The sequence below is a fragment of the Centruroides vittatus genome, unplaced genomic scaffold (assembly GCF_030686945.1).
Source record: "Centruroides vittatus isolate TY-2023 unplaced genomic scaffold, ASM3068694v2 contig_680, whole genome shotgun sequence".
NCBI lineage: Eukaryota > Metazoa > Arthropoda > Arachnida > Scorpiones > Buthidae > Centruroides > Centruroides vittatus.
The window spans coordinates 1,690,067-1,704,828 of record NW_027122427.1 but is presented as its reverse complement, the minus strand read 5'-3'; the positions used below and the strand labels follow the sequence as shown (position 1 = coordinate 1,704,828).

Genomic DNA, 14,762 nt, shown 5'->3' with positions numbered 1-14,762 from the left:
TATTTAGGATTCTAACAGGCCAAACTAACAGAACATACACAAATAAAGCAAAGATTAATTAAAGAATACCAAAGTAGGTTAAATGCTATTCTCAGAACACAATTAAATGCAAAACACACAGTTAAAGCAATAAACACATATGTCATCCCAGTACTCACATATTCTTTTAGAGTTATACATTGGACTCACACAGATCTTGAGCAACTCCAAAGGAAAACAAGAACAACACTTACTAAGCATAAACAACATCATCCTAAATCCGCCACAGAAAGATTAACCCTTCCACGTAAAGATGGCGGACGTGGCCTGATTGACATAGTTAACCTTCACTACAAACAAATACAGTCACTGCGAAAGTTTTTCTACAAAAAACAAGAAACATCACAATTACATAAAGCAGTAACTCTAGCAGACTCGAATAACACACCATTAAACTTACACTCACATCATATGGACACAACACAACATATAAAAAGCATAGACACCATTAAGCAATCGTGGGCTCGAAAGGCACTCCATGGCAGGCATCCTTACGATCTGGCCCAGGATTTTGTTGACAAAACTGCGTCAAACAGCTGGTTAGCTCGGGGATGCCTCTTTGGGGAGACGGAAGGATTCATGATTGCCATACAGGATCAGGTCATAAATACTAAAAACTACAGAAAACACATACTCAAAGATGCAACACTCACAAATGACACATGCAGAAAATGTCACATCATGCCAGAAACTATACAACACATCACCTCTGGTTGCAAGCTCTTGGCACAAACAGATTATTTACACAGACATAATCAAGTAGCAAATATAATACACCAAGAGCTTGCAAGGAAACACAAATTAGTAGACATCCACGAACCATATTACAAATACATTCCACAGACAGTATTGGAAAACAACACGCACAAAATGTACTACGACAGAGCCATAATCACAGATAAAACAATTTACCACAACAGACCAGACATCACACTCATTGACAAACACAATAAAATCACATACATTATAGACATATCCATTCCAAACACTCACAATATACAAAACGCATGCACTGAAAAAATTAGCAAGTACACAGAACTCGCCCAGGAAATAAGGCATCTGTGGAGGATGGATAGGGTGCTTATTGTACCTGTTGTTCTCTCCTCTACAGGTGTCATACCACACACACTACACAAAAGCCTGGGCACATTAGAATTGAATAGAAACACATATATCACTCTACAGAAGGCCACTATATTGAATACATGTCATATTGTGAGAAAATTCCTGAATACAGACACACACACTGATACACTTCTTTAATTTCTGTTTTGGTTACTATGCCTTGACTTTGGTCCGGCATAGTACTTAGCCACCGGTGTTAACCGAGTATATCTAGCTTAACCCATAATAATAATAATAATCTTGGCAGGCATCCTTACGATCTGGCCCAGGATTTTGTTGACAAAACTGTGTCAAACAGCTGGTTAGCTCGGGGATGCCTCTTTGGGGAGACGGAAGGATTCATGATTGCCATACAGGATCAGGTCATAAATACTAAAAACTACAGAAAACACATACTCAAAGATGCAACACTCACAAATGACACATGCAGAAAATGTCACATCATGCCAGAAACTATACAACACATCACCTCTGGTTGCAAGCTCTTGGCACAGACAGATTATTTACACAGACATTACCAAGTAGCAAATATAATACACCAAGAGCTTGCAAAGAAACACAAATTAGCAGACATCCACGAACCATACTACAAATACATTCCACAGACAGTATTGGAAAACGACACGCACAAAATGTACTACGACAGAGCCATGATCACAGATAAAACAATTTACCACAACAGACCAGACATCACACTCATTGACAAACACAATAAAATCACATACATTATAGACATATCCATTCCAAACACTCACAATATACAAAACGCATGCACTGAAAAAATTAGCAAGTACACAGAACTCGCCCAGGAAATAAGGCATCTGTGGAGGATGGATGGGGTGCTTATTGTACCTGTAGTTCTCTCCTCTACAGGTGTCATACCACACACACTACACAAAAGCCTGGGCACATTAGAATTGAATAGAAACACATACATCACTCTACAGAAGGCCACTATATTGAATACATGTCATATTGTGAGAAAATTCCTGAATACAGACACACACACTGATACACTTCTTTAATTTCTGTTTTGGTTACTATGCCTTGACTTTGGTCCGGCATAGTACTTAGCCACCGGTGTTAACCGAGTATATCTAACTTAACCCAACATAATAATAATAATACCAAAATAAAAAGTGTTTTAAACAAATTTTATAAAACTCTTTATTTTCATAATTTTTGCTATGAATTATTGTTTTATATTGGTAATAATTAGAAATTTATTTTATTTTTACATTAAATGACTGTAAACACTTGTGTATGACCAATGAAATACTTGCTTGATGATTGAATCACTAATTTAGGCTTTAAATAAAGTCAATCATCCATGTTTGGATGATTATAGTATCATAAAACAAGAGATTTCCACTAACTTCCAAATAAAAGCAAATTCAGAAATGACTGTGTCTATGTATTAAATTATCACCATCAGTTCCAATACTGATACTCCAATAACACTGATTAAAGACAAAATAAGCAATTGCTAATTTTTTAATTGTTAAAATCTGGAAAAAATTACAAAGTTATTGAATAGTTTTATGTAAAATAATTCATTTGAAACTTAGTATGAAAATGATGATAATCTACTTTTATCGTAATAAAAATGTCAACCTGAGAAGAAAGTCGTCAGTAGCACAGGATCATATGTCATGGTTGGAGAGTGGCAGTGAATGAAGAAGAATATTCCATCCAACCAACTGCTTTGTATGAGATGTTGTCACTTCAATTTTAATATATTCATAAACTATCTAAATTTTATTCTAAAATAAAGATTAGTCATCCACTTGTATAAATACTGGTGAAGTATACAATTCACTCACACCAACCTTTGAAAAACCAGTGATAATTTAATTGAAAACAAACATTTTCGACCGTGTAACTCGGTCTTCTTCAGGTTATAACTATTGAGATTTGTTACAATTTCTAAAATCTCTTAGAACATTTTCAAACTTTCGTATAAAAAACCGTTGTGCGCGCACATTGCCATGGAAGCATACGTGTTGCTGACATACGTAGCAGGCATGGCGCAAACGAAATAATATAATGTAATTATATTCTATATATAAACAAAGGGATGGAAATGTACATTAAATAGAGCTGTAGAGATCTTCCCCTTCGTAACAAAACTTCCAAGCTTGAGAAATGTTACTTGCATCTTTAGAATTGATGCAGTTTGTGCGCAATCCGGCTTTGTGTATCTCCAGAGTTTCCAGGGATTGTAAATGCTCCAATCAGTGGGAGAGTTTAATCAATTCTGCATTTTGCAGATCAGCTCTTATGCCTGGGGTTTTAGAAATTGTAACGAATCTCAATAGTTATAACCCGAAGAAGACCGAGTTACACGGTCGAAAATGTTTGTTTTCAATTAAATTATCACTGGTTTTTCAAAGGTTGATGTGAGTGAATTCTAAAATAAATTCTAATGTTTACAAATTATTGACTAGGAGATTTTGCTCCTGCTTATCCATGGGCCTTTCCCATTTGTTAAAAAATTCTGTGATGATTCATCAATTCCCTGTCGCTGTTTCTATTTCGCTTTCCTGACTGTTATGTATATATAACAAGGGAAAGTATTACAATCATCTTCTATGGTTCCACTTATGACCATTCGTTGGCACCCTATTAAAAATCTATTTTTATAAAATTTATTGACAACAGATGTCAGCATTTGACAGTAATGTGTTGTCTATCATCTGTTTCACATATTTTTGTCCAGGTGGTATTTTGTTGACTTAAAAAAATTTTAATTAATGCATTTTTTTCTTAATTTTTTTCCTGATAATTTTTTATTTCATTTTTAGCATATTCATGCAATAACATTACTATAATAAATTCATTCATATTATAATTAGTCAATGTATTATAAATATTCAAGTTTTGACCTTCAGTTCTGACATTTTGTATATTTTCTATATTTTTATTTTTTATTTTAATCTAAAATATCAGCAAATGTTACATGTATTACTACTGATAATCATATGTTTATTACAAAAATTTATATTTTTGTTCAATATGAAGTGAATAGAGTATATTAATTCATTATATTAGTTGATAGCAGAATAAAAGTTTCCATTCCAAACAAAGGTTTGATATAATATGTGATAATTTTGAAACAAAAAATCGTAAATGCATAAATGTTATATAGAATCGTACAAAACAATATTCCACATGGTTCTGGCTTAGTGCCAGAAACAAACTAGGTAATTGGAGAATGTTAATTTTGACAAAATGATACAAATTTTCACATTTAGATGTCAGTTCTGATATATTATTACTAGCAGGTAGGCCTGGTATTGCTCAGGCAAAAGTAACGATAGCAAAGATTAAGATTATTACATTATAGTCAACCTTACCCATTTTCACAGAATGCAAGAATTGGGTCTCCCTGTTTCCAAACTAATTAGAGAATGTTTAGATGGGTCTAAAAATATGTTCAATTTCCCGCAAAAATGAAAAAAACTGCATTTGCATCTTGCACGTTGCTTTCTCTTAATAATTCTATTGTTACTTAACACTTCCTTTGTTGATGGAAGTGTTAAGCTTTAATCCTGTCCCTCTCCCCCATGGGGAGGAATTTTGAAAAATCCCTTCTTAGTGTGCATTCTTGTGATATACCCTAACTGTGTACCAAATTTCAACTTTCAACTCCTAACTGTTTGGGCTCTGTGCTGATTATTATCATTAACTTGTCTCGATAATGTATATACAGTAGAGCATCGATTATCCGACCCCCGATCAACTGTCACATCGGTTAACCGACCACGTTCTAGTCGGCAAATTCAAATGTCTGCTAGTGATGTGGCGCTACAATATTTGGCTGTCTTGGCTACTTTAATATTATTTTTATTAAATTTTTGCGTGTTTTAGCTGGCAACACTGGCTCGACCATGAAAGGGAGGCTAGTATTTAAACCAGGCTTAATTTTCAATTTTTCCTTTATTTTTGTATTTATTTTGTGCAAAATAAAAAAAATAATTTTTAACGATACAATAGCGATGATTATTATTTTAAAAAAAATTTTATTAGGCTTAACATCGATGAAAATTCAACGCAAAGTAGGTTAATAGCGATATACTAATTACATGGGATATACTAATATACTATACTAATAATGTATTTTTTCATACTTTTTGGTTATCCGTTTTTTCAGTTATCCAACCAACCCCAGTTCCCAACTGAGTCAGATAATCGATGCTCTACTGTAGATTATTATTTTCTTAATTTTCTATTAAAATGTATTGAAAAATATCATATTTAAAACTGAAGATATTAATATATGTATGCAATTTTTTAAAATATGAATATAATGATAATTTGATTTTTGGTGAATTTTTAAAATATCATCGCCTGACTGGCCTATAATGCCCTCGGTTGTTACTAGAACCTGAACAAGGGGCATGGTTAGTCGTCAGGTAAGAATTAAATCATCCGATTTTCGGGAATTTAAAACATTAATATTACTCCCAGCATAAAAATTATCTGATTTCTTACCTATTCTTGCATTCATGTCACCCATAATAACTATATCATCCTCAGAAAAATTCCTCAATAAATCTTCCATTTTAGCTAACATTGCATCATAAAGATCTATTCTCAAATAAACAAGAACTAAATGAACAAACATTTTTCCTATAATTAAATCTAATTACTATTACATCGTCGGAGTTAAAATCAATTCAGAAGAACCTAGTTTTTGGGAAACTGCAAGAATGAGACCGCGATATGGATGACTGGGACCAGTTGGTTTTTTAGCAAATTGTTCGTATAAAAATAAATCTTGGTTCAACAAAGAAAGAACCCATTTATAAGAGTTAGTTACCCAAGTCTCAGTGAAGCAACTAAATCATAATTTTGCAATAAATGTATAAACTCTTGGTCATTCACTGTCAAGTCCAATGTTCCTTGACTGTTCCAAGACAATATTCTTATTACTAAAGTTTTATCCCTCTCTTCCACTTAGCCCTTTTGGATGGATTTGTCTAAAAAAGTATTAATCTTTTGTAGTTCGTTTGTTTCTAAATTGAAAGTGAATTTGTCACCATCGACCGTCAAGCAATCCGCTTTCAGAAATGCTTTTTTATTCAAAGATTTCTGAAAGATTTACAAAAATCCTTATAAGTCAGAGATTTACTATATTCAAACAGTATATATATGTCTATGCATGCATATATATAATATCTAAAATGTTTTAAAAATACATATAGTACTGTATAATAGTAATTTACTTAATTACAACTACATTTTAAAGAATATTAGTACAATATTATTCACTGGCAAATTTCTTTCAAAGGTTCATTTATTTAATTTTTTCTTAATGTCATATACATAAAATTTATATCATTTGCATGATGTTTCTACTTAAATTCCAATAAAAATTAAGTAATGAGTTTATTTGATAAAAAATGTAAAGAGAATAACTATTAAATTCTATTAAATTGAAGATGAAATAGACAACAAATTAAAAAAAAAATAGAAAAATAGCAATATCATTCTGTCCAATATACTGTCAAATAAAAAGTTCTATTGCCATAGATCAGTGTTCCACAACTGGTGTCCCGCAACACACCGGTGTGCCGTCACAATGTGAAAGGTGTGACGTGAACTTTTACATCTTCTATTAATTGTCAAGTTTTATTTATATATTTTCATCACAGTTGCTGAGTTTCTTACGCTTCTATTTCATTCTCTGCCGCAGCACTGATGAAATAAGATGATGTTTGTTTATTCTTTATTACAAGCCACGCATTTTTACGTATTCTAAGAAATTAAATGTAAAATAAATTTGCTCACAGATGTTGATGTCTGTTTAATAATAATAATAATGATGATAATAATAATAGTAGGTTAGTGGCATTACATAATTCTATTACTAGTATCATATCACACGTTTTTGATGGGAATTAGATTTTGGTGCGCCTCAAGTAGAAAAAGGTTGCAGAACACTGCCATAGATCAATGATCTATGACAAATTCCTTATATTTCTTTGGAAAAAAAAAGGCTCAAAAATGATTGTAACATTTTATCAGGGCACCTAAAGCATTCTAAATTATTATGTTAAATACCTTTCAAAATTAGCATATTCTATCCACATTTGTGCTTCTGAAGCATGACCACGAGACAATATTTTATTCCACAATTCTCTTGCTTTATCCATATTCTTACATATTTTAGCCTGTCAAAAAATTATTTTGTGATAAATATACTTATAGTCCTATGTAAAATATTAAAATATCCATATGTAAAAAACAATTTATTGAAACTTTTACTTCAATTCGAGCCCAATATCGAATAATATCAATACTGTGATCATTTTCATCATCAAAATCTAAAAAAAAAAAAAAAAAAAAATTAGAGAATTTAAAATATAATCAAAATGATGAAATATGTAATAAAAATGTATGCTTATTGTATTAATTTAATTCAATTAATCTTTAAAAAAGCCTGTTGATTCCATTAATTATATTTATACACACCAAAAAAAAAAAAAAAAACTGAAAAAGTTTCAAGGTCAGAAAATATTTAATATATTAACATTTTCAGGATAGATTTATTCCTATAGTATGCATGTGTGAGATTCAGAATTTTAGGGCTATTAAAATCCAATTTTAAGCAAATTTTTATATAACATCCATTGCGATTGTTATTTAAACATCGCACAAGCTACAGATTAAATAAAGCTCTCAGTCAACCAATGGACGAGACTTTTAACAGTTAGTTGCCAAATGATAACATCCGATTGTAAAAGGAGAGGAAAGTAAGCAACACCATTGCATCACTTTGGTAACCCTTCACCTCACACATGCAGATTTGCCATTCCAACTGCCAATCACATGATTACTTTCCCAGGCTAAATGCATCCATAAAAGGACAAGACATTGACAGTTCTGGGCATTTGTCATAAAGTTCCAATGAATTAATGTTTGGTCATAAGTGCTCCCATAGAAGTGGACCGCCGCCAAAATGGGAAATAAGAAGTCCCTGGAGAAGACACTTGCCATTCCCTCAACAGTGAATCCTCATCATGATGATGAAACAAATGTCACATCGACTATCAGCAAATAGTAGAGGTATCTGTAGATATTTGTAAACTCTCTCTCTCTCAAGAAATTAGGCATGCTTCACATGAAACAGGGAATAGAATAGTCGCGCTGCAATTGTACGATCTAATATCTATATATAATTTCTATATTTTAGCCATATCCTTTGTAACTGTATGTATCCTAGCTTTAGATCTATATTAAACTTATATTTTTGTTACTCGTTAACCTGTCTACCTGTCTTAATCAAAAATTGGACATCTTATTGTCTTACTCACTATGCCCCCCACTCGATTGTTTAACGAGCCTCCTACTTATAGATTGCATTCAAATCGCGAGTTAGGACACACACAATTTAAATTATTCTAAACTCAATCTAATTGGTGTCAGTCTGACAGGACAGAGATCTTGAGATCTTTGGCCTTTACTTCATTACAAGCCATCCAAATGACAATGTGGGCAGGTCTCACCAACTTGTAGCCGATTAAGCGGCATTTAGGTAACAGCCCCTGCACCCTCAGCTTCTCACACATGCGACTCAATTATATCATTAATATAAACACGACATGGTTTGTATTTAATTATTTTTAAGTTTACTATGGATTGTATTTGTTTTCATTGTAGCGAAATTTTTATAAGTAGTGTGGCAAGAAATTTTTGATCCAAGAGCATATACAGAGGTGGAAACAAAAAACATAGTGGAAGAAACAATAAAAGTCTTCACATCTTGTTCAGAAAAAATAAATTTTTTATTTCTTACCTGTTGTTTTCCCTGGGGAAACGGGGAAAACAGGTGAAAAATTAATAATTTATTTTTTCTGAATAAGAATTCCTCCTTTGCAAAATCAGGACACAAGTATAATAGTCCTATTAATATGATAAGTCCTTAGTTGACAATAATATAATAAATAGTATAATATAAGGACATAAAGGCAACTGAATTAATATGAACCTATATCTGCATTAACACATAAGACATCATTTAATACTATTGCAAACAAACTTCATTTTTCTGCTTTCATTAACATTAAAATGTAAATTAACTAACTCATATTTTAATGCTGAAAACCATTTCTAAGAATTTTTAAAATACTTACAAAGATGTAAATGATTCACAGCTCTTTGGAATGTATCACGAAGCTCTTGTAAAGCAGTTTCTTCATCTAGATACAAAAAAATTAAAAATTACTTCATGTAGATCATAATATAGTAAATAAATATATCTTTTATACTTTATTGCTATTTGAAATAATTATTATTACATATATAATATAGATATATAAATATTATTAAATTGATAAAATAACATTATTATATATTGTTATTTTATCAATTTAAAAAATAGTTTTTAACAGCACAAAAATTATACAGAAAGCAAATGAAAGGGATAATTAGTCAAATGTACGGTAAGTATCTGCATATATGGATTATTTTGCACTATATGTTTGACAATAAGAACAGAATTAAAATTTGTACTATAGAAATAATTTAAAACAGTAAAGAATACCATAATCAGTCTTACAGATGAAATTTAACAACATACAGAAAAATAATATATTTTTTTTATATATAGGAAAATATATTTTTCAATAATGACTAAAGTAGCACTACATATAAACTGATGTATTACCAGTGTGAGAATCACCCCCTTTCACTTTATTCTAAATCGAGGTTCGAATATATTTTATTATGTTAAATTTTCTAACAATATTTTATAATATTTGGTGAGGATTTGAAGGACGTTTCCATTGAAAACTTCCTGGTCGTGAAACCTGAGATACCTCAAAACTTTTGTTTTCATCTGTTCGGGGTAAAAACCTTTATGTTAGAGAATAAGGAGGATACATCTATAATCAACATTTAATGTAGAATATTGTTTAACTGAAAATTATGTTAAATAAAATAGAGATAGGTATGAATGGATAAAATGGATTTTCCTAAATTGGATAAAATCTCCATTTTCCTAAATTGTAAAACGAAAGAAGTTTTGAATTCAATGGAAGTTGATTTCCTTTCAATGACTGATTGGAGATGAATCATTAGGCGGCAGTGGGCCGTCCGTCTCTATAAAAAGGGATGATTTTCCCGCCTTTTTGCGCAGTTCCTGGGAGATCAAGTTGATACCAGAATGAGCCATACAACTACCATTAATTCACACAGTAGGTGGATATAATTTTGTGTGCAAATAGAAGATTACCTCCTCAAGACCCTTTCCAAATACGAAGAATATGAAATCAACTAGATAAACTAAGGTCGTATGAATTGATAGTTATTTGTGATCTCTCTCATGCGCATAGGTTAATATATAAGTTAGATAGTTCAATATCTTCACTAAAATAGGCCTAGATTTAATATATAATATTCTCTTTGTAATTCAGTCCTTTGTAATTTGTTTATTTTGATTTTATTAAATATATTGTTATTGTTTATCAGGTTCTTATCAATTAGCCTCGAACGAAACCATTATCGCAACATGCTCCACTCATAATAGAAATAATCCCCTATGATATAATAATACAGACATTGTCACTCGGACATCATAGAATCTATTTATAGAAATAAATGCGAGTTAGGGCACGTATTTTTAATTACCCTAGCTGGTGTCAAGAAATCCTGACGTTAAGAGATGGGATCTTACAATCTTTTATCTCCAAAATTTTCACACTTAATATAAATCCCTCCACACTCATTATTCCTAGAATTAATTTAGGAAACCATCCCCATTTTGACAACCTGAGAATCAGTTTTACAATGGATTGCCGATTAAGCAGTATAGCGATCACAAAGATATCCTATACCCACGGCCACCCTCACACCAGTATGTGAATAAATAATTTATAAAAGATTGAAACACTTATTTATATTACTATTTTTAAATATTTACCTTCACTCCTTTTTATTCTGCGTCGCAAGTAGTCTAAATATGTTAACCAAAGTAACCTAAATTCGTCTGCTTGAGAAAATCCTGCTTGAAGACCGCGTTCAATTATTTCTATAAAATTAACCAAAAAAAAAACTTCTTAAAATTAATTTTAATGATTTTTTTTAAATTCAAAATTAAAGCACTTAAACGAAGCTAACAAATTAACTATTCTACTATATACATAAACTAAAAATATTCATACAACAATCATTAATCAAGAAGTAACAAATATACTAATTACTCTAGTAAATTAATTCATTCAAATTTTAAAATTAAATATTATATTTTTAAAATTGTTTACATCATTAATCAGTTTAAACTCATTTTCAATAGCATATTCTGTATGCAATCTATCTTAGTAAATGATTGTTTTACAAATACTTATAATTAAAGGCCAGTTATGTATGCATGTGTATGTTTTATCTTAAATGCTATTAAGTATAAATCTAGATATAAAGTCCAAGTACATCAAATTAAGATTGTCTGATAATGCATATTTTATAATCATTTCTAAAAATGCATTTATGATTTTTACAGCAGTCTGACTATTTTCAGGACTATATAAGTGCTTTATAAATTTTATAGTTTGTTTGCATAATTGCAAGTTCTTTTTTCAAATCAGCTCTAATCCATTTCTGCTATCTATGTAGTGAATCCTTTTTTGTGCATGTATAGTTGATGTGAGAAATATTATTCCACTCTCAAATTACAGATAAACACAAAATTCAAATAATTTAAATTTGAACTGTTTAATTTGCATTCTTTAAAAGTCCCACAAAGACACATTTTCAATTGCCATGAAAATTTCACATTTTTCAAATTCTCAAAATCCCTTTGAATTAATTGGATTAAAATTATTATAAATGTTAAATTTTACATTTATTAATTTCATAATATTAATCTTTCAAAAAATTGTGTAAATATAATGTTTAATTAAATATAAAGGAAATAATTTCCTGTGAGTGAAGTAGTGAAAGTTTTCTGCATATGGAGAATGTGCACAAAATATTCCATTATATCATATTCAATTCAATCAACAATATGGATAAAATAGAAAAAACCAATGCTAAATTGCTAAGAAAGTATGTAAAAGTGTTTAGATCCAAGACATTAAAACAGATTGAAAAATACTTCATTATAATGTATGCCATAAATCATTTCCTGATAAGACACAGTTTCAAATGTCTCAGCATGTTAAAACATCCTAACACAAGCACAACAGAAAGCGCCAAAATGAGCCAAAACAGCAATTGTTCACAGTTATAGGATAATGAAAGTAACAAGGGAAGGATATAGCTGTCATGGCTCAAATTTTGATAAGTCTTGTTATTAAGTATCTACAATGAAAATAAATGAACACATGCAAAAGTTTATAGCATTTGAATGGGCCTTGATAGTTGAAATATCAAGCTCTAAAATTTTTAATATTCCATGGTATACTTTTCAAACATAGAAAGAGTGATACTAATTTGTAGTTCCAGATAGTGTAGTTACTAGTAAATCAAAACCAAAAGGATAAAGGTTTGAATCAACCCATGTTTCTCTTTTTTTAAAATAATTTTAATGTTTCTTATATTTATTATTATTTTAAACAAGTAATAACTTTATGTAATTATGTAATAACTTATGCAGTATTTTTTATATGTATTATTCTTACAATGTAAGTAATAGAATATGACAACTAAAGAAAAAAAATAGAGATTTTTTTTTCTTCAATTTTTCTTCAAATGTAGATTAATATTAAAAAGTTTAAAAATAAAATTCTGGTCATATTTTTGAAAGAATCACTTACAATGCATCAGATGATACAAATCATAAAAACATAAAATAAACAAACACGAATGTTTAAATAATAGTCAAAGAATACCAACCTTATTGTAATTGCATAAAGATCACAGGATTAATAAAAAATATATGACTCATTTGCCACTTTGTAACATGAGTTCAAATTTGCTATACAACTGTTATTAATTTCAATATAGCTTATCAACTTTTAATTTAACATTCTTTGAAAGTGAAAATGGCACACAAACATTCATACAAAGAAATAGCACACACAAGTGTGACACTATTTGAAAGCAGTAATGAAACAAATGCATTTATGACCATCAGTTATCAGCTCCAATTTTTAATGACACGATTAAATATGCATGATTTGCATCCAAATTAATTCAGGAACAATATGTACTCAGAAATTTCAATTAGATTTGTTTTCCACTTGATGAATTGCAGCAAACAAAATATAATTGTAAAAAAAAAAGGGCCTTTATAAAGTGTTGTGTATGTAGAAAGTGTTTATTTTTCATGTTTTTATGACTTGTATCATATTTATACAATAAATGAATTAAAATCTAAGCACTTTAAATTTCATATACCTTTAATATTTTCATGTGGTTGTTTATGTCTTTCCATTGCTAGAATATAATTTACCCATAATGTCACTGACCATGGACAATTTCTAACAGCTCTTTCATGGGCAGTAAGAACTATATTATCTATTCTAAGTTGAGTATCCTTTAAAAGAAAAATAAATAAATAAATAAATTACATTCATGACAATAAAAATTAAAAACTGAATTAGAAATTTTCTAAATTTTAAAAATCAATAGAAAGTTTATCATCTTACAAAAATAAATCACAAAGAGTTAAAACTTTATTAAATATTAGACTAGATTAATAGTAAGATAAAATTCAAAAGCATATGAAAGAATATAAAAATAATGAATATTTCAGCAAAATCTATTTATAATTAAATATTCAATTACTAAAACTTCTTCATTCAAACAATGGCAATTCTTTTATTGACAAAATGAAATTTATATTTTACTTTGTGTTAAAACTTGAAAGTAAAATATAATTTAAACAAAATTTAGTTTCAATATCTTATATATATTACTAAGCATCAATACAATAATATAATTTTTTGTAGGCCTATTCTTTGTAAAATTATTGTATTTTGTATGATTTAAACATTCTATTTCTGTTTTCTTATGTAATAATAAAGTATGTAGGTGGTGTATTTTAACTGTAATTGTTTAAATGGTATATGTTGTAAGAAAATTATAAAATATATTCAAATAACTTGGCCTAGTTTTATCAAGTTTATATTTTATGATATTATGATGGGTTTCATCATAATGTCATAAAGATTTATTTTTAGCATGGGGTGCGTGCAACTTAACAAAATTTTTAACATCCAAAATGCAAAATTTTTTTATGACAACAACAGCCATGCAATTCTTTTCTGAAAAATTATTTAAAAAATGCACCAAATATTTTGCAAAAAAATAACAACTTTTTTTAAGTTTTTGACTGACTTCATGCTCTTCTGTTTCCAGAATAACAAGTATGTCTTTTAAATTACACCATGAATTCTTAGTTCCTGATAAAGGCTTCAAAATGTTTGGAGTTAACACTGAGAAGCATTCACAGATTTCCTACTGCTAAAAACAAAAAAATACAAGTAAATTAACAAATGCCAATTCTTGAATACAGTACGTGGAAAAAAATTAATAGATCAGGAAATTAACATACACAAAATAAGAATAAGAATGAAAAAAATGGTTGTGAACTTTGTTTTCCTGGATAGCTGATGCTGTGATTTTTAATTGCTGAATACTAGTTATATTTTAAA

At 29.7% G+C, this 14,762-nt stretch overlaps 1 protein-coding gene across 1 annotated transcript in view; it reads right to left on the bottom strand.

Moving 5' to 3' along the window:
• The window catches only part of LOC136980153 (squamous cell carcinoma antigen recognized by T-cells 3-like), a 69,352-nt gene that overhangs the window by 18,289 nt on the left and 36,301 nt on the right, over positions 1 to 14,762 (bottom strand). The window contains 5 exon segments of the mRNA XM_067276201.1: positions 7,231 to 7,340; positions 7,435 to 7,493; positions 9,303 to 9,368; positions 11,090 to 11,197; positions 13,504 to 13,642. Coding sequence (XP_067132302.1) covers positions 7,231 to 7,340; positions 7,435 to 7,493; positions 9,303 to 9,368; positions 11,090 to 11,197; positions 13,504 to 13,642 — 482 coding nt within the window.